Raw genomic sequence first — 22,133 nt, 5'->3', positions numbered from 1 at the left:
GGAGACGGCGTCGGAATCCGCCGTGACGTCAAACGCGAGAGTGGCGGTCGCTCCGCTCTCCTCTGCAGACGTAACTTTTACATTACTGACAGTTGGGTGATCAGGCAGTCAGAGCTCTATCCTGGGCAATACTAACCTGCATGACTTTTAACATTGCCCTGGAGAAGGTGGAGATATTACAATGAGGGGGATTCTTGGTGCTAATCTCTGGGTACTGAGACTATAGCACAGCCCTAGAGAAAGCTGTAGGCATGTATATGCAGCTGAAAAAATGGATGCTTGTAGCATGGGGTATGTGCTGTGAGGACGTTAGTTTACTGCATGATGGTGACAAGGGCATTAAAGAATCTCATCATCTTGTCTGAAGCCAGCGTGCTTCTGGTAGCTTACTTGAGGTCCACTGGGTTGCTTAAGAAATGATGTGTGAGGAGTCCAACCTTTTCAAGATCTACTTCCATTGATATAACCATCCACACTTACATACATAGGGTGATACTGCTGTTTTTTTCTCATAGTCAGCAAGAAAATCATATAAGAATTTAGACATAACAGAAATCATTGATAAGAGAAAGGTGTAATGGGGGGGGGGGGGGGGGGGGCATGGTGGCTACCCATACATTATCATGTTGCACAGCTGGCAGTGGACTAAATGTGGGCTTCTCTAACTGTAAACCTATCCAGATGTAGGGAAGGGTTGAAGATGACTCATCAGACATGTTACTTTTTCTGTGGCTTAAGGGTCCAGGTTTTGTTTCCATTGCACATGGTTATGTGCTTTTATGTGTTGTTCTGTTACAAGTGGAAGTGGCAGACCTGCCATAAATTCCAGTTTTGTGAATCTCATGACATTTTTATGTAGAGAATGGCCAAGTAGAGATTGGGTAAGAGATATGCAGATTGACTTCTGTGTTCTAATGTAGATTTGTAGTTTGTATTTGGAGACTGTTGAAGTATATATCCAGTCCCAGAAACAGGACTATGGTGTCATCTATGTGGTCTGGCTGAAACAAAGAAGAATTAATTTAGAATGGGGAGGTAGTAGCATTGGCTATAGTGTCAGATATGTGGTCAGGCTAAAACAAAAAGGAATTCATGTAGAATAAGGGAGGTAGCAGCATTGTCTCCCCCTTCTTTGCACTTGGCTGTTTCCTTGTGTAAAGTTGGGGCAGGGGCCCATGGAAAAGAGCAGCCAGGCTTCTGGACATTCAGGCCCCGGGATCCCACCTTGGTTGCCTTGTAGATGGTCTGGATTAAATTATAATGGTTTGTTATAATTAAGAGTTGTTTTAATTAGCTCTGAAAGGTTTGACGACAAATTGCTGTACAAGGCCTGCTGACTGAGCTGCACTCTTATTTTTATAGGGTTGTAATGGACTGACTGGCTATGCAAACTTCCCTTTTACAACAAGGTTTATTAGGTTTAAACAAGAGTAAAATATCAGTAATGAAGTTCTGTGTTGCCAATCTCTTATATAAATTGTATATCCACATAGAATTTGGCTTAATCCAGTCATAAAGATCATTGCAGTCATTACAATTATATCTAGGCTCTACTGTTTCACTTTAGCAATTGGGTTTCACCCACGTAAACATCATGCAAAGTACTCTAAAGAATGGGGCTAATGTCATCAAGAGTGCATGCTACCTTTTCCTCCAACATTGTATTAGATCAATCTTCCATTATTATGCAGACATCTTCCACAGCACTTTTCATTAACCAAAGTGTTTATTGAAGAAATTTAGAATTACATGGTATGTGCATTATTTACATCAAATATAAAAGGAGTACGATGACATCTATTGTAAGTTATTATTATTGTTATTTAGTGTTTACATAGTGCCGATTTGTCTTCACTTAACGGTTCCTCATAGGGGCTAACAATCTAATCCCACCATAGTTATATGTCTATGTATGTATTGTGTAGTACATGTATCGTAGTCTAGAGCCAATTTAGGGGGAAGCCAATTTCCGCCAGAGCAGGTGCGATCCAAGTACAGCAAGAGAGTTGGAGAGCAGAAGGATCCACAGCCGCTACCGCTGGAGGCTAGTGCGATCCAAGCACAACCGACAGATGAACAGAAGGGCCTACCAGTAACAACCGCTGCTCTGGTTAGTACCCCACAGACAGACAGAACAGGCAATACAAATAATACAATCCTAACTGCACTAGCAAGGATGCCTAGTGCAGTCCCAGGAATTACTCTAAGCTAATCTTCAAACAATAAGCATGGCTGACACTCCAGGAGTGTTTCACAGGACAAACCGTTATGACCAGCCAAGTACTGTGGGATCACATGGTATATATAGAGCAAGCCTACAAAGGATGTGGCTAGGCAATTTGCATGACAAACATATGCAAATTCCTCAGCAGCAGCAAGCTGCAAAACTGACAAAAGGTCTCTCTTCCAGAGACCTGCAGAATGCAGACCTGAACAGTGGTCAAAAAGCTGCCTGCCTGCGCAGGCAGCCGAGCGGATCATCTCAATTTCCTTCAGAAACAGGGCAGTTTCTCATCTGCATGGACTGGATCAATGAATGTGATATACCTTGATAGGTGCCTTGATACAGCACTCTGGGAACAGCCTATTCGTTCAGAAATTTCTTTCTGTGTCTTACCCTCTTGCTTGAGGGTGTCAGTGATGGCCTTCTGGACAGCAGTCAGGTCGGCAGTCTTCCCCATGATTGCGGTTTTGAGTAATGAACCAGGCTGGGAGTTTTTAAAAGCCTCAGGAATCTTTTGCAGGTGTTTAGAGTTAATTAGTTAATTCAGATGATTAGGTTAATAGCTCGGTTAGAGAACCTTTTCATGATATGCTAATTTTTTGAGATAGGAATTTTGGGTTTTCATGAGCTGTATGTCAAAATCATCAATATTAAAACAATAAAAGGCTTGAACTACTTCAGTTGTTTGTAATGAATCTAAAATATATGAAAGTCTAATGTTTATCAATACATTACAGAAAATAATGAACTGTATCACAATATGCTAATTTTTTTAGAAGGACCTGTATGTATTGGCTGCAGTATTTTGGAAAATGTATGTTCCCAATTGTTTAAAATGTCTGCTAATTACTGTTTTCAAAAAACTTGTGTATGTTTTTTTAATTAGTCTGTTAGGAGTGTTGCCTATCTCTGTTTACAGTATACCTAAATGGTTTCCTATACAATGTCACTGTTTTCAGTTTAGGGACAGATTTGACCAGTGTTTTGATGATATTGATAAGTTTGGCATGTCGCCTACTTTGTATCTGGAATGAGCATATCCTTAATATATATTGAAGTGAGCAATTTGGAACTGTGTGAGATGCTTTGCTACCCATCGCCCATAGTAGAATATCGGTAATTACCATGGCATGCTTTATGATGCACACACCTGCTTCCTTATAATGCTTTGAAAACACACAATTGTCATTCTTTTATAGTGATTTTTCAGTCAACAAAGTTTTACTCATCTTTGCAAATGGATCTGCAGTTATTATTTTGTCACTTCAAAGGTAGTCTGCTTATTCTGTATTTCCATTATTGCTCCTACGAATACCTGCACAGAATACCTGGCATAGTCATTTTTCTCAGTCGTGCAAATCCATGCGAAGACGACATGCCCCCTCTAGTGATGGCTTGTTGTTACTACATATTTCTTTAAAATTACCTCTCAGTTTTTCATTCTTCCTAAAAAAAAAACCAATGCAAATTCTAAGGCATATTTACTTGTAAACGTAACCAAGGAAAAACAAACTGTAGGAGAAGATTACTGTGAAATGCTGGCGGCTTGCAAGTATTGCACTGTGGGGTGTTCTGACACAAGGTCACCTGGTGGTCTGCAGATACAAGTGAGACTTTCTAGTTCAAAGTCCCTGTCCTTCTGAGTCAGGGCTTTGCACAAAAGCCATTTGTTCAATAGAGCAGCCTGAAAGAAGAGCACTTTCCTGTTAATCTCCTGCCTAGGCTAACAAACCGCTTTTTAATTTCATTTTTAAAGAGTGAAGTAATGTGTACTTAGTGTTTACAGCTTTGCTTTACAGTCTGTATGAAGCTTAAATGTGTACTTAGTCTTTTACAGAGGCTGCCATTCTCATATAAAATTTCACTGGCGTCTCTGTAATAACAGAATAAGAATTACGGAGCTGCCTATATCTTAGGAACTGGAAGGGATTGTTGTAATAACCATTTCCGCTTCTCCTCTCTCACTTTGCTACTTTGCTTGTGCTCTCATTATAGCACATTACTGGAATGCTTAGAAAATAACTATCCTCATCCTTTACATGCTACTGATATTATTAGGTTGGCAGTACTGGGAAGCAAAACAGTAACGGCATATACAGTAGATGTGTATCGTTATCCATCTAGTTCAGAAACCTGTTTTCCTCTGTTTCTAAGTGTAGGAAACTACATGCTAGTAGGCATTTTGGCATTTACACCTTGGAGCCATTAAACTGTTTTCCACATGACCACTTCTGTCCCTGCCACTCCCACACCCTCCACCTGATATCTTGATTTCATGTTCCTTATAAGATTACTTCTGTCCCTGCCACTCCCACACCCTCCACCTGATATCTTGATTTCATGTTCCTTATAAGATTACTTCTGTCCCTGCCACTCCCACACCCTCCACCTGATATCTTGATTTCATGTTCCTTATAAGATTACTTCTGTCCCTGCCACTCCCACACCCTCCACCTGATATCTTGATTTCATGTTCCTTATAAGATCACTTATGTCCCTGTCACTCCCATACCCTCCTTATGATTTCTTGATTTCCTGTTCCTTATCAGATTACCTTTGCCCCTGCTGCTCCCACACCCTCCACCTGATATCTTGATTTCCTGCTCCTCATAAAAACCATAAGACCACTTATGTTCTTGCCGCTCCCACACCCTCCATCCGATCACTTGATTTCCTGTTCCCCACCAGTGTTGCCAACCGTCAGTAAATTTACTGACTGTCAGTAAAAAAAGTTAATAAATCTGGGCTGTCAGTAAAGTCCATGAAAAAATGTGTAGTGTCAGTAAAAAAAAAACATCTCTCTTTCCCAGAAGATCACAGCACTTACTGCTTATCAGTTCACGTATCACTCTGGAATGTACACTGCTCTAGCTAAAGGTGGCCATACATCTGTAGACTTGGCGGCCGATCAACCATCAGATAAAACAATTATTATTGATATTATAAAAATCGGTGCCACCAAGAGCATGCCTAGTTGACAATCAAACAAATTTCGGGCCGAAATTGGTTGCATGTATCGATGGCATGTATCAATCGTTCATGCTGGAAAATCTCAGGTTGGCATGCTCGATAAAGTGTGCAGCGGTAAGGGCTGCGATAATCGAGAACAAATGTGACGGAAACTCCCAGTTGCATCCCCCAAATGTAAATATATCAAAGTTCCCCCCCCCCCTTCCTCATTCGAGTACGTGGTTGCCGGTGTATTGCACGTAGGGTGCATGTGTGATATCTTTCATTTAATTTCAATAATAGTAGATGTCAGTAAAAAAAAGTGTTCTGTCAGTAAATTTTTTGTGCTTTGTCAGTAAAAATATATTTCTGAGGTTGGCAACACTGTTCCCCACATGACTTCTTATAAACCTGCCACCCCCAAAATATCTTGAGTTCCCGTTCCACAAATGACCACTTCTGACATTGCTACTCCCAATCACCCATCTAATATCCTGATCTGATTTCCTGTTCCCTGCATGACCATCTCTAATTCTGCTACTGTCCCAATTCTCTCCTAATATATTTACTTCCTGTTCTCCAGCGTTTCTGATCTTGTCACTCCCCTCAGCTTTTCACTCATCGGGACATGGCTATAATCACAGTAGTTGTTGTGGGACTTACAGGCAGGATGTGGAGCCTGAACTCTGCTTAACCTTTTGCCCGGTTTCTACCTAACCTGTTCCCGGTCATTCTGTTTACTTCATTCTGGGGCTTCGGCTATCCAGTGTATGGAGCTCAAACATATACATTTCGTGTAGTAGTAGTAGTAGTGCTTTTCATTTTGTCTAGTTACACTTTAGACCCATATTAAAGTGCTGGGTATTTTGAAGCATGGAGTTGGCTTTGGCTTATTGCTTGTTAAATTTGCCGGTGCTTAGCTTATGTTAATTTTTATAACATTTTTTATTAGCGTATGTTTTTCTGTTGTGTAAATGTTTTGTTTTGTTTGTTACATTTTGACAATATTTTTGTTGCATAAAATGTTCTGTTGAAATAATGTATACAAGAGATAGAGAGGGGAGCTTGATAAGCCAAGTGTGTGACGCAGGTATGTGAAATGTCAGCATTGCATGTTCACTAGTGGGCAGCCTGGATTTGCTGACGCGTCTCTGCTTCTGGCCCCATTGTAAGCTTTTGCTCACAGATTAGCACAGCTGCTGAATAAGCACTTCTGCCAGCTTTGAAGATTATACTGCTAATCAATTCACTCATGTGATGGACTGCAGTCCTCATCATGGATAAGGCAGTTTTATTAGGCTTATAAGTACCCTGTCATTTAGTACTGTGTTTGTCACATAACTTCCAAAAGACGAGTGGCCCAAACACTGCCTATATACTGTATGGCAGAAACGAATGTTCTCAAACCACTTGTTTCCATATCCATTAATCATGGCATGTTAGGAAATCCTCCCATTGCTGCCTGCTGTCAATGAGTTCCTGATTACTTATGATATAAAGCTTTCAGACCTGTGCTACAAACACTTGCAATATCTATACACACACTATTAGACAGTTCTCAACCAATGTGACTGGTTGGGGCGGTCTTGTCTGAGAATATAGTGTGTGTACAGGTGTGATCTAAGGTCCGCAGCGATCGCTTATTGATTTGCTATGCCAGATCTTTAAAGGACATCCGAGGTGAAAATAAACGGGTGAGAAACACAATTGTATCTGTCCTCCTTCTCCTAAAAATGACTTTTTTAGACATTCCACAGTTTTATATTATATTTAAATCTATTTTTTCCTTTTTACTGTTTCATTGTCTCTGCTCAATGACACCTTCAGTGAAGTATGCCAGAGCTCAAATCTATGAATTATTGACTTTTTTTTACCTCTTTCTTGTTCTCAGAAGCCATTTACTGACAGGAAAGTGTTTTATGGCTGTAATTACTTATCAGTGAGCATTATGCTATAGTCTGACCCGGTCCCGACCCAGACAGAAACTGTAACTTGCATACCTGATTTTTAACTTTTTCAGGCAGAGAAAGAAAAAAAGAAACACAGCCTAGTAATTTGTGCGCTTGGCACTATACTGTACATACACATGTCTATCTCATCATGTCACATGTTGCCTCGGTTGTCCTTTAAGTGACAATTGGTGCTTCCCTCCTTACACTGCCTGCAAAAGGAGCTGCATCGCTCCCAGTGCAGTTGTCCTCTCTCCATGCTTCATAGACACAAAGCACATTGCTCAGCTGTTGCCTAGTAATGTGTCTGCACAACATTGGAACCCCACAGTGTCACCCAGAGGATCGAGTTCTACACTGACATGCAACAGATATTGTCCTGGAAATAATGCGTGTCTACGCACCTCTAGCATTGATTTGTGAGATTGTTGCCAGATTATTTGTGTAATGAGTATAGGCCACTCTAAAGCCATGATTCAACTGGTCAAATTCTTACTTGTGAAGGAGAATAGGGAACTATGCCATTACTGACACAACTTTCATATTTCATACAACTGTTACAGAGACTTTTTAAACATGTCTGTTTGGTGACAAATCTTCCAACCCTTTTCGGGGTCTTATCAGAATATAGTCAGTATAATAAAAACATATTAAATTAAAAATTGTATAACGCAGTCATGTTCTGTTCCCACAAATTAATTCTGGCTGTCCTAGATATATAAGAAGCACCACAACGACATATAGTAGAATGTAATACATTATTCAGGATAGCCAATTTTGACCCTGGTTTCAGCAACAGAAACATTTTCTACTGTATATATTGCTGTATATTATATGTTACCCACTCTCTAAGTGATGCTTAGCCTAGGCTATGCTGCCAAGAAGCCTTCTCATCTGGGAGACCAGGGGGTGTTTCTGTTTACTTCACAACAAAGATACATTCTGCAATGATGCCCCTTGCCAACAATTAAGATGCTGTTGTCTGTGATGAATTTAAAGAGACACTGAAGCGAAAAAACATTATGATGATTTGTATGTGTAGTACAGCTAAAAAATAAAACATTAAGAGCAGAGACACAAGTCTAATATTGTTTCCAGTACAGGAAGAGCTAAGAAACTCCAGTTGTTATCTATGCAAAAGAGCCATTGAGCTCCACGACTTTCAAAGTCGCAGAGAGCTATGTCTTCTGAAGCTTGTTAGCTCAACTGTCAAGCACTGTATTGTGTTTTCTTCTGCAGAGGACAGTTCAAAAGTTCACTGGCCTGCTCTGTAAAAAACATTTAGAATGCTTAGTAGTGTGCTAGCTGCAAATATTAGAGAACAATGCAGTGTTATGAAAAAAACTACATAACTGAAAATAAATTGAGAATATTTTCTTTGCTACTAATGTTCTAGTAATTATGCGTACTACACAACCAATTCATTATATCATAATTTTTTTCCGCTTCAGTGTCCCTTTAAGAATGTAAGGGCTTGTTTCCATATGCACACTTTAAGCCGCGCTTATGGGAACCCGATCACAGGGACATCAGAGAGTGCGTAGACTACACTCTCTGATGTTTCCATACATGCACTGTGATTCAACACTGAATCGCCGCGCATGGTTACCTGCATTTCGGGGCAATTGCGCCCTCAATCCCATTCTGTATAATGAATGGGATCACAAGCACATACCCCCCCCCCCCCCCCCCCCTGCGCAGCTCTGTGTTGCAAATGGAAAATGGAAACGAGCCCTTCGTCAGTTCAGGCAAGATTTTATAGTGGGCATCCACTGACTGAATAATTTATAATGTAATATTGTAAAAGATAAGCAATTTTATTAATGAAATGTTATATTTAGAACATTTCCTCTTTAAAGGGGCACTACAGCGAAAAGCTGTAAAATTTTAAATATGCAGTAGAAATCTGACAGACGTTTTGGACTAGTCCATCTCTTCATAGGGGATTCTCAGCAAGGCTTTAATTCTTTATAAAGATATTCCCTAAAAAGGATTTAAACAATGATGCTGGCCAGCTTCCCTGCTCGCTACACAGTTTTTTGGCGGTTGGACAGAGCAACTGCCATTCACTAAGTGCTTTTGAAAATAAATATATCCCCGAGAATCCCCTATAAAGAGATGGACTAGTCCAAAACCTGTCATTTCTGTCAGATTTGTACTACCTTCTGTAAGTGACAGCAACATAGGAGAAAAGTAATTTATGGCTCATTTTACTCTGGAAAAAAAATGTACTTCTTATTTGAACTAACCTTTCAGCAGCCTTCTTCACTGTGATCTGATGTGTCCCAGTTGAAATATATTTGCATGTAATAGTTAAAAGTTGTTGGTTGTTCTACATTTGCGGGATCATTTATTTATACTACATTGGGCCTGAACCAATTCACGTTTTCTCCTAGGTGATATTTTCACATCGTATCAATAAAATGCCTTTTAGGCCAACAGTAAGCAAGAAAATACTCCGAATAATTTTGACAGTACTTTTTCTTTTTCACCTACATTTTGGTACTCTTTCAGTGGTGGAATGCTGAAAAGTTATTTCAAATAGAATGAAAAATGATCTCTTAGGAGAAAAAGTGAATTGGATCAGGCCCAATGTGTTTTAACCTGAACATAGGACAAGTGTGGGAGCCCCCAGTTTGTACTCCTGGCATCACCGAGCCATTGGTTTTGAACCTGTAGGGACTATTTTAGCGCTTCTCACTGAGGTTGCCAGGTGACAAAAGTGAGTGTTCTGCATAAATATCATACAGTTAAGTAAAAAGAGTGCTACACATCTTGCTGTTGCTGCAAAATGTAACAGATAAATGTTTTCCCCTCTGGAATTTAAAGTCTAATATAGTGTTTTGTTTTTCCCTCCTCAGGCTTGTACGGGTTGTTCGTCCTCCTCAAAATGTGACTGCAGCGGTGTGAAAGGAGACAAGGTAAATGGTCCCTGCGGAGTGCACGTCTAATGCTGGGAAGACACCATGAGATTTTTTCTAGCAGATAGATGGTTGGATAGATAATTTCCGATGGGTCCGATCTGATTTTCGATCATTTTTCTGATCGATTTCTCATAGAAGTGAATGGAAATCGATCAGAAAAACGATCAGAGAATCGATCGGACAGTAAATCTGCTGATAAAAAAATCACATGGTGTATTCCCAGCATAAAAAGTGATTCATGTATATTTATATTTAAAGTATTGTAGAAGCGGCTGGTAAGGACTGATGAATCATCACTTACATCCAGTAGAAGAACAGCTATTGATAGCTGAGGCATTTTTGTCAATAAATAATATTAGGTTCACGTTTTCACTCTTCCTTTCACACTTTGGTGAACACTCTGTGGCAATCCTTCCCTACACGGCACACAGCAGCAGATAACCAACTTGAGCTGGCAAAGTCTTATTTAGGTTAGTGGAACTTAATCGAACGTTCAGTAATAATTATATATATATATATATATATATATATATATATATATATATATATGTATGTATATATATATATATATATATATATATATATATATATATATATATATATATCCTACTAATATAATAAATGGGAAAGTTTGGATGTTTAAATGTTTGGATGTTTGTTACTCGATCACGCAAAAACGGCTGAACGGATTTGAATGAAATTTGGCACACACAGTACATTACCTGGAATAAAGTATATTATACTTTTTATTCCCATAACTAAAAAGAGACAAATACAAATTTCACTGGAAAATGTAAACTGCAGCCATTCTTACACTGTTACACTGGAGGTGTGTTTAGCTTCTAAGGGTAACAATGGTTAATTTGCATATATTCAGCAGTGGTGCCTGGGAGACATCTCAAGCTCACTCCAACCTGAATTATTGCAAATTCTTTCTGTTTTAAAAAAGCAAACTATTGTTTTTCTTAACATCTTAGTAAGGGGGCTTTTAGGACCATTGTAGTCCCTTACACACTCCAATGAGTTCTGGGTCACCATGAGCTTGCTGGTTAGTCTGTACCTCTCGGTGTTACAAGCCTTACTGCATAGAGCCAAATTAATCTATGCCATGCACTGATGAGGATCAAACAATCCAAAATAGTCTGTATGCATGTTGGATTATTATGGCTCTGTACAAATTAACAAGATGACACATCATTGCATTCCAGCAGTTCTGGAGGTGTGTTTAGCTTCTAAGGGTAACTAACAATGGTTAATTTGCATATATTCAGCAGTGATGCACTGGGAGACATCTCAAGCTCACTCCAACCTGAATTATTGCAAATTCTTTCTATTTTAAGAAAGCAAACTTTTGTTTTTCTTACACTGTTAATGGTAGGGTTCTCAAACTTTGCACAGTTGGTCGTTGGGTGACTAGGATTATTATTCAGAAAAGTGGTTGGAGCCTATAAAAGCCAATCAAAATTCACCTATTGATTTTCAAGGGGAATATTTACATTTCTGCCATTCTTGCACTGTTAATGGCACAAGCCTCAAACCTGGTATAGTTGATCATTGGGTGACTGGGGTTCAATTTCAGAAAGGGGGTGGAGCCACAAATAGCCAATCAGATTTGTTTCATTCCAATGCAAATTATTGTTGCCAAACACCGCAAAGCTCACAAACTTGGTAATTGAGTAATTGATTAATTGTGTGTTAGGGTTAGGAAAGTGGGCACAGCCAACACCAGCCAAATACATAAGCGGGCAACGCAGGGTCATAAGTGGGCGGACACAAATGCAAATTTTACTGGGAAAATGTAAACAGCAGCCATTCTTACACTGTTAATGGTAGGGTTCTCAAACTTTGCACAGTTGGTTACTGGGTGACTGGGGTTAATATTCAGAAAAGTGGGTGGAGCCTACAAAAAACAATCAAAAATTACCTATTGATTTTTCAGGGGAATATTTCACTGAGAAAATGTAAACTGCAGCAATTCTTACACTATTAATGGTAGGGTTCTCAAACTTTGCACAGTTGGTCACTGGGTGACTGAGATTAATATTCAGAAAAGTGGGCGGAGCCTACAACAGCCAATCAAAATCCACCTATTAATCTTTAAGGGGAATATTTAATTGATGCCATTCTTGCACTGTTAATCACCTGTACCTGGTACAGTTGGCCATTGGGTGATTGAGGTTCAAATTCAGAAAAGGGGTGGAGCCACAGCCAATCAGATTTATTTTATTTCAATGCAAATTATTGATGCCAAAGACCGCAAAGCTCACAAACTTGGTCATTAAGTAATTTTGTGTTAGGGTTAGAAAAAGTGGGCGGAGCCAGCACCAGCCAAATACATACCTAGGCAATGCGGAGTCTTCAGTGGGCGGAGACAAACACAAATTTCACTGGGAAAATGTAAACTGCAGCCATTCTTACACTATTAATTGTAGGGTTCTAAAACTTTGCATAGTTGGTCACTGGGTGACTGGGATTAATATTCAGAAAAGTGGGTGGAGCCTACAAAAATCAATCACAATTCACCTATTGATTTTCAAGGCAAATATTTAATTGCTGCTATTTTTGCACTGTTAATGGCACAAGCCTCAAACCTGGTACAGTTGATCATTGGGTGACTGGGGTTAAATATTTAGAAAAGGGGTGGGGCCACAAACCGCGAATCAGATGTGTTTCATTTCAATGAAAATTATTCATGCCAAAGACCACAAATCTCACAAACTTGGTCATTGACTATTGTCAATTGTGTGTTAGGGTTAGAAAAAGTGGCCACAGCCAACAGCAGCCAAATACATACCCGGGGAACATTAGGACATCAGTGGGTGGAGAAAAATACAAATTTAACTGCCAGAATGTAAACTGCAGCCATTCTTACACTGTCTGTCAATGGCAGAGTTCTTAAACTTTGCACAGTTGGTCACTGGATGACTGGGATTAATATTCAGAAAAGTGGGTGGAGCCTACAAAAGCTAATCAAAATTCACCTATTGATTTTCAAAGGAGTGGAGCCACAGCCAATTAGATTTATTTCATTTCAATGCCAATTATTGATGCCAAAGACCGCAAAGCTCACAAACTAGGTCATCATTGAGTAATTGTGTGTTAGGATTCGAAAAAGTGGACAGAGCTAACACTAGCCAATTACATACCCGGGCAACGCCGGGCAACCAGCCAGTATATACACTTATAAGCAAAGCATTACTCATGTAGTTGCTGCTCTAATAAAAATAATGTTTTAGGTTTCCTAAGGGACTTTGATTGTGAGAAGGCAACAAATATGGCAGGAGGAGGGATGTTTAGACAATGATTTTGGCTTTGGCATAGTTCCATATCCAACTGCCAATGAGAAACCAGACTTGAGGGTGTAGTAATAAAATTATGGTAAAATTTCCACACACCGGGAGCACATGGCAATTTTGCTGTTACTTTCAGTGACAACTTAGAGAACGTTGTTGAATTACTGCAACCTGCGTTACCTAAATAATGTGAGCATTGTTGCTAGGGTAATGCATGCTAGACTAGTAATGGTAAAATTGCTGTGCATTCGCTACGTACGGAAACTTTGCTGTACTTTTTCACGGGTTTGTGGCTGCTGTACACACGACTGACGATCAGGCGACCGTCTTCATCAGGGGTGTGTATGGGCCTTAAGCAGCACATAAGGTTAATGAACTGAAAATAAATGTATGAGATACCGGTAGCTAATTCTATGCCGTATGTATTACTAATGATAAAGAGAACATTAGTATCATAGAACAAATTCTTATATTTTTATTTTCAGTTTGTGAGCTGCATTTTCAAGACTGAACCCTAAACAGTAGCCATGAGAATGTAATGTAAGATCCAGGGCTGTGGAGTCGGAGTCGTGGAGTCGGGCAATTTTGGGTGCCTGGAGTCGGAGTCGGGAAAAAATGCACCGACTCCGACTCCTAATGAATTTGTAACTGTAATTAAAATAGAAAATATGATAAAATGTTCTATTTCTCAGATAAAAGTCATTAAAAATAATGTATATATACAGTATATATACAGTAATAGCTGTGCTTAGTCTACAAAAATGAAATAAACCAATCAAAATTAGTTACTTGTGCTGCTTCAATAAAGCAGTCCCCGTATTTTTAAAGTCAGATATACATATCTGATTGTGACTGTATATATGATGTGTACACAGGAATCTCTTATATACACTAAATAACATCTATGCTGTAAGTATAAAGCCTGATGTGTAGCCATGTCACTAATAGAGATTGTCAACGAGATGGAAATAATTCTGCATTGATGCTGATTTATGCAAATGTATGCACTCCCTTTGCTGATGAAATCAAATAATTTGATATGTTATTAAAATTTGGTTTGGTGACTACAAATTAAAGGGAAACTGAGATGGATGAAAAGTAAAGTTTTATACATACCTGGGGCTTCCTCCAGCCCCCTTCAGGCTAATCAGTCCCTCACTGTCTTCCACCACCCGGATCTTCTGCTATGAGTCATGGTAATTCAGCCAGTCAGCGCTGTCCGGCCGCATGCCGCTCCCACAGCCAGGAACATTCTGCACCTGCGCAATAGTGCTGCACAGGTGTAGTATGCTCCTGGCGGCGGAGTGTGTGCATGCGCACTACGCCTGACTGGCTCAAGTACCTGGACTCATAGCAGAAGATCCAGGTGGTGGAGGAGGATAACGAGGGACTGATTATCCTGAAGGCGGCTGGAGGAAGCCCCAGGTATGTATAAAACTTTAATTTCATCTGTCTCAGGTTTACTTTGTTACACAGTAGTACTATACTCTACATATGCACTCCCCACAGAGCTGCAGGGAATCCACTGAGAATGCTGTGCACATTGAACACAGAGGTGTTGTCTGTTTACAATCTCCTCATTCCCCTGCAGAGTACCTGCACATCATTCTTACATGTACCTTCACTTACATTGCCTAGGGCCTGATAGATGTTCTTTGTTCCGGTTTGTACCTTTTACAAGTACTCTTACCAAGGACTAGTTTTAGTCTAAAGGGAATAAATATAGTAGTCTACATATCCTTCTCACTTCAGTTGTCTTGTAAAATTCCTAAGCGTTGGCAGTTAAGAGACGAATTTCATGTTACATACTTTTAATCAACAAAATTGTAATATGCAAATTAGAGGAGTCGGAGTCGTGGAGTCGGAGTCGGTGGACTCCTAAACTGAGGAGTCGGAGTCGGTGGATTTTTGGACCGACTCCACAGCCCTGGTAAGATCTGCTTTTATTTAGCTGCAAAACCAACAGAAGTAACGACCTTTTGAGATTTAGAGCGATAAATGTTAACAGTAGTGTTTTCTCAGACAGATAAAGTGTTTTGTTTTCCATTCAGTGTTTAGGAAATCGGGCCTAATTTAACTAGCTATTCGACTGGCTCTTCTGCATAGATAATATTGCCAGTTTTTAACACGTGCAATGCAGGAAAATAAAGGAAATACAGACATTTTGTTTAAGCAGGACTAGTACTATGTTTATTTTATCATGTCATATGTCAGTTCAGGTATGTTGTAATGAAGTTGTTTCTAGTAGTGAAAAAAGATTTAGATCACAAGGAGATGTCCAGTTGAACCTACCTTAATCCTCTGTCTGTCTGCAGACTGAGCTCAAGCTACTTTTTCTAAAGCTCTATATGGACATTATTATGATGAAATGATCATTTAATTCACGCTTGGCTTGGCTGAGCTGCATGTACTGTTGTTTAAATCAGTTTGTGTGAGGAGAAGCAGGAAGTGTGCCGATAGCTGCTTGCCTGAGACATTCTAGACACAGCAAGATATATGTGTGTAGCCATCTGACTAATGAACAAAGGAATCCTGAACAATCTGTTTGGTTGACAAAAGTCTGATGTCTGTAGGGCCCTCTATACTAGGTATGTGCTGAGCAGTAGCTGTGCAATATGTAAGCCAACCCATTTCTCCCCGACTGGAAGTCATCATCCAATCGGATTATGATACATCCCTTTAAGACATTTCACACTCGATCTTTATTAAAAATCAGGTGAGCACTAATCAACCCAATAATGTTGTACAGCTTAATGCAGCACTATTTCTTAATCTCCATGGAAACATGTTATTGTACAGGAGGCTAGTTTGGGATGGACCAACAAACATTAGCATTTTGAAAATTACTAAGAGGACATGAAGACCTTTTTACATGTCTGCATCTTACATTGGTAATCTCCATACTACTGTAAAATCATCCCCAGTGTAAAAATTACATATACACTGGAATAAAGTGATTGCTTTGGGTGATATTTTTTCTCCAATCACTATTGAATGAGAGATGAAGTATACTTCACTCTCTACTCAGCAGCCCATTCTGCTTTATACCAGGACCAGGCATACTTCAAAATCAAAAATTGTAATCCTGCTGGCCTGGTGTGCACCAAGCTGTTTATGCATCTTAGCAATTAACCTGAGTATTATCACAGGTACATGTACACATATGCACTGCAAAATGCCAGCACAGCGGCTGTATTATATGTGTGTTTAAAGGTGCCTAGTCTTCAGGCAATGTATGGGCAGATCAACCATGAGACAGATCGCTCTCTGATCGAATCTCTTCAGAGAGAGATCTGTTGCCTGACAACACACAGTGATCAAAATATATTCTTCCAGTTCAAGCCAAAAAAGCAATAAATACTGTAGCAAACACAATGCCTGAAGTACATTCACAGGTTTTGCTCAAGAGAAACAACAGAGGGCTTGGGGAAATGGCCCCTGGTACTCATTTGTGACCCCCACATACCAGCTGCAGAGTTCTAGACCACTGTGTCCTCCTGCAGTGTGAAATGCCTGAGGGATAGGGATTCCCCCTCTACATGTTTGTGGCCAGTTCTCATATAGTATAGGGAAAACCATGATCATCACAATAGTATGTGGAGCCTCTGGCAAAAGTCGAATATGAGCTATAAATCTCATCATCCTGTGACAACACATATCAGCTTCTAGTGCCTATAGTGCTCTGTGTATTATTTCCAATCAGTCTGCTCAGATGAGCTCCAAGAGGTTCCCACCTTGTCAGGATGTAGACATGCCTGTCAGCAAACTGAAATGGAAAGTTACTTTTTAGGCCGTGTTGTCACCAGTGCCGTCACTTGTGCTGCGCAATTGCACATCCAAATCCCTGTAGCCGTGCCATGCATAGCTATGGAATTCAAATGCTTTGTCTAGAATTCTGAAGCAGTCCTTCACAAATTCACACAGATTCTGAAGCAGCCTATTGGTTTGTATCTAGGCTAAAAGAGCATTTTTATTTGTAGCCTCCACTTTCTTTTTTAGTGGACCTACCGCCATATCAGTAAGAGGGTTGTAACAGCTGACTATTTATACAAACTGGATGCTAGTTCCCAGGCTGTTGTGCTTGTAGCAGCTATAACTCTTCAATTGAGATCTTGCCACAGTCAATAAGAGGCAATGTCCCAGATTAGTGTCAATAGTGGCTGAGAGGAAAATCTTAAAAGATTTCTAGAAATCATGCTGAACTGTCTCAGATGTTTTAAGAAGGTGCAATTTACTTCTTAAACTGTTCTAAAACAGGAGAAGAGAGGAAGGATTCTCAGAATTAGTGCAGTCTGTGAGAGAATCCTCTGAGTAAGGTAAGATGTACTGTGGCAGCTTTAACACATAAAGATTACTTTTTTTTATGGGAAAACAGCAGCAGTCAGAGCCTTTCTTAGAGTAAGATGGACTAAATGATGTCAATCAGTCTAGATACTCCTGTTTTCATAAGAAACTATCTCACAGTATAGCTGCTGTCTGGGTGTTACAAGGAAGAGATGTGACTAACAGCTGCTAGAGAGAACTTTAATTCAGTTATGTGGGGAATAAAACAACGTATACAGCACAAGCTGACAGTTCATCCTCCAGTGTGGCAGCTCTGCATGAGTTTTAGAAGTGGTATCAACCACTTCTTATTTCTACGACAGATAAGCAATGGTTTTGTACTGTTCTATCTGTATGACATTTCTAGAAATTCATACTTAGTGTGGTTTGCCTTCTTAAAATAGAACATATTTGCGATAATTCGGCTTTTAAGAGACACTGTAACATCAAAAAGTTCCCCTGGGGGGTACTCACCTCAGGAGGGAGAAGCCTCAGGGTCCCAATGAGGCTTCCCACGCCATCCTCTGTCACACGGGAGTCTCGCTGCAGCCCTCCGAACAGCGGCCCGACAGATCCGACAGCTTGTTCAATATTTACCTTTCCAGGCTCCAGGGGGGGCCCTGTTGCGGCTTTCAGCTCCGAAGTAGACGGAAATACCCGATCTCAGTCTTGTCCGCTCTACTACGCAGGCGCCGGAGACTTGTGCCTGCGCAGTAGAGCAGAAATGACGGCGATCGGCTATTTCCGCCTATTTCGGAGCCGCCACAACGCCTGCGCAGGAGCCGGGAAGGTAAATATTTACATCACTGCTGTTCGGAGGGCTGCAGCGTGACCCCCAAGGGATGGAGGACGGCGTGGGAAGCCTCATTGGGACCCTGAGGCTTCCCCCTCCCAAGGTGGGTACCCCCAAGGGGAACTTTTTGATGTTACAGGTTTTAGGTGAGCATCTGTGGTTACACACAATGCACCGTTACCGGATAAGCAAATTATCTTTTTATGCCCCCTTTATGCCCATGAAGCCAGGCTTACATCCAGAACCACTGGTGTATAGCAAGCCCATAGCTTTAAATGTTACATAGCCACAGACAGCCTGTTTCGGACTGTTGGTCTTCCTCAGTGCATAGCAGGGATTGATATGGCTGTATGGGATAGGGCTTGGACAAGTACAACTTAGAGTAACCAAGCAGCTTGGGGTGTCCCCAAAAAAATTCATGCAAAACTAGTGCAAAAGCCTTCTTATTTTTAGAGAATTTACTCTCAGAACACATGCAGATTAAAATTGTAATGAAATAGGTAGGAAATAACAAGAAAAAACGTATTTGCTTAATTGCTTTGATAAATCTGGCCCTATTTTTTTGTGTGTGTGAGAATACCCACTACTGGGGCTATGATTCATCCTGCTCCTTCTTAGCTGTGGTAAATATGGGCAGCTGCCATCTTGAATTTGGGGGTCTAGACAACGGTGAAAAATATAGCAAGTGGAAAGTTAATATGAATGGGCTTGACCTGAAGGGTTCCTCCATTTTTAGCTAAATCTTGTTACTTGCGCCCAAAGACAAGATGGCACCCAGAGTTCTGCCTGAAGTAATTCACTACAAAATATTACATTACAGCACTATAAAAATACTCGGAACAATGGGATACCAAAGCTGTGGCTAAGGGGTCAGAAATGCTTTGAGGGGGACTCGCATCAATTTTTCTCCCTTACATTTTAACATTTAAAGCTATAGTATTAAATTAAAAGAAACATTCTCACTCCTGCATTCTTTTAATTCCTTATGCTCCATAGAGGCTGGTATTTCCCAGGGGATTCAATGTTTATGACTGTAGAAAAGGCAAAAGCGCACGGATGCTAAGCTCTAAAAGGTAGATAGTGCCACTATAAACAACAGTTGCAACATACCTGTATATAGTCACTTTAAATAGTGAAGCTACAAGCCAGGGAAACTAACAGCTACTATAAAATAACATCTTCATTTCCCACATGACAGGCTTTCCTTTCTTTCCCCTCTCACATATTTGAAGTCATGAGACATGTTTCGGCACTGTACCTGCAGCCACATGAAACCTGAGCTGGCACTATGCATGTGCAGTGACAGCCTCCTCTTTATCCTGTGACCACAGCTCTTCCCATTGTATCACCACGTTTCCCAATCATTCAAAGCTCCTTTTTACAAGTTACAAGCATTCTGAATTAAGCTACCATGTCATGCTTTTTTAAAGGAGACATGGCCTATTACCAAGGCTTGTTGATACCAATCGGGGTACTGGGTGGTGCTGCTTTTCTGCACCCTGAGCAGAAATACCACACTTAGAATCAAGTCATCAGCAGGCAGGAGCCGACATGCATCCTATTTGGATTGTTAGTTACAACATGCTTGGCCCGATCTGTTTTATTATCTATCTTTCATGTCTTTGATGAGCTGTTTATGGAATGACGTTTAATGTGGGTCAGAAATACCAGAGCACTCTGCAGAGACGCCCTTAAAATGAAATGAAACATAAGATATGATAAGACACTGCCTCTGGGCTATGGTATGTAAGAAAACATTATTGTTAGTATCAAGTTCAGTTGGCATAGGGAAGATTACAATCTGAATTGCTTTATAAATGAAACAGTGGATTCCCTGACAGCAATACAAGTGCTGCTATGTAAGGCATTCATAGTGGCCGCTCCTTCACATTAAGGTGCACTGCTTTAACAGTGCAGCTTAATGAATTAAGCCCAGTGAATACATAGCTACATAGCTACATAGTTATTTGGGTTGAAAAAATACATACATCCATTGAATTCAACCAGAAAATAAAGTACAACACTAGCCTGCACCCTCAACTATCCCTGTTGATCCAGAGGAAGGCAAAAAATCATTGCAAGGCATGGTCCAATTACCCCCAAAAGGGAAAAAAATCCTTCCCGACTCCAAATGGCAATCAGATAACATCCCTGGATCAACACGAACGAGAATTACCTTGTAATTAGCCATGGATGTCTTTCAACGCAAAGAAAGCATCTAAGCCCACCTTCAATGCAGATATAGAATTAGCCATAACTACCTCTGTAGCAGTACATTCCACATTTTAATCTCTTACTGTAAAGAACCCTTTCCTAAATAAATGGCTAAAACTTTTTTCCTCCATGAGCAGATCATGTCCCCTAGTTGATTGCAAAAGCCTAGGGACAAAAAGCTCATCCACCAAGCTTTTATATTGCCCTCTATTGTGAAAAAAAAACCTCTGTTATGTAAATAAAGAAATCCAGAGAAACCTGACAAAGGTTCTGCCCCTCCACCACTCTATCCAAAAATGTTTTGCCAAGAGCCATGAACCACTTGTTCAGCCTTTAGTTTTTTTTAATACATTAGCGATGCACATAGTTGTGTGCATTGCACCTTTTGTTCTTTTGCAATAAATGTGTTGATAGTACTAGCGGAAGGTGTGTTCCTTCCCCAGCACAGAGCTGATCATGTGATACCGTTCAGCTCCTCCTCTCACTCTTGAGAGAGATTAATGCTTTGTGGCTAGAACTTAAAGGGGTTCTGTGGTTCTTTTTAAAAGCAAAAACTGACACTTACCTGGGGCTTCTACCGGCCCCCTGCAGCTGTCCTGTCCCGCGCTGTCCTCTACGATCCTCAGTTCCCCGCCGCCAGTCGCTGTCCAATTATTCGTCTAAGTAGACGAATGCTACTGCACCTGCGTGGCCGCGCACGTCCTGGCTTCTGCTCGCGTCTCCGGGAGCTACCTGCGCAGGCGCAGTACGAGAAAATATACTGTGCCTGCGCAGGAAGCTCCTGGAGATGGGAGCGAGGACATGGGCGGCCGTGCAGGTGCAGTTGCATTCATCTAGTTAGACGAATAATTGGACGGTGACCAACGGCGGGGAACAGAGGACAGCGTGGGACAGGACATCTGCAGGAGGCCAGTAGAAGCCCCTGGTAAGTGTCCGTTTTTGTTTTTTCAAAAGAACCACAGAACCCCTTTAAAGAGAATCTGTATTGTTAAAATCGCACAAAAGGAAACATACCAGTGCGTTAGGGGACATCTCCTATTACCCTCTGACACAATTTTGCCGCTCCTCGCCGCATTAAAAGTGGTTAAAAACAGTTTTTAAAAGTTTGTTTATAAACAAACAAAATGGCCACCAAAACAGGAAGTAGGTTGATGTACAGTATGTCCACACATAGAAAAAACATCCATACACAAGCAGGCTGTATACAGCATTCCTTTTGAATCTCAAGAGATCATTTGTGTGTTTATTTCCCCGTTCTCATGCACTGAAGTTTCAGGCTGCTCATTTCCTCCTGCAAACAGCTTTGCCCTTGTCTGTAATTCTTCAGTATGTGAAAGCCCAGCCAGCTCAGAGGACGATTTATCCAGCTTGTAAAAGAGAAGAGAGAAGCTGCCCTAATCTAAATAATACACAAGCAGTGTGCATAGAGGGGCCTGGAAGGGGGAGTTCATAGCAGAACCACAA

The 22,133-nt window shown here is 40.6% G+C and overlaps 1 protein-coding gene across 2 annotated transcripts in view; it reads left to right on the top strand.

Moving 5' to 3' along the window:
- Window positions 1-22,133, top strand: part of COL4A5 (collagen type IV alpha 5 chain) — a 296,097-nt gene that overhangs the window by 63,185 nt on the left and 210,779 nt on the right. For both annotated transcript variants that reach the window (XM_068251138.1, XM_068251139.1), the window contains exon 2: window positions 9,984-10,043. In XM_068251138.1, the coding sequence (XP_068107239.1) occupies window positions 9,984-10,043 (60 nt within the window). The remainder of the gene's footprint in view (window positions 1-9,983; window positions 10,044-22,133) is intronic.

Source organism: Hyperolius riggenbachi, chromosome 8 (assembly GCF_040937935.1).
Source record: "Hyperolius riggenbachi isolate aHypRig1 chromosome 8, aHypRig1.pri, whole genome shotgun sequence".
NCBI classification, from domain to species: domain Eukaryota; kingdom Metazoa; phylum Chordata; class Amphibia; order Anura; family Hyperoliidae; genus Hyperolius; species Hyperolius riggenbachi.
This window is presented reverse-complemented; position numbering and strand designations above follow the sequence as displayed.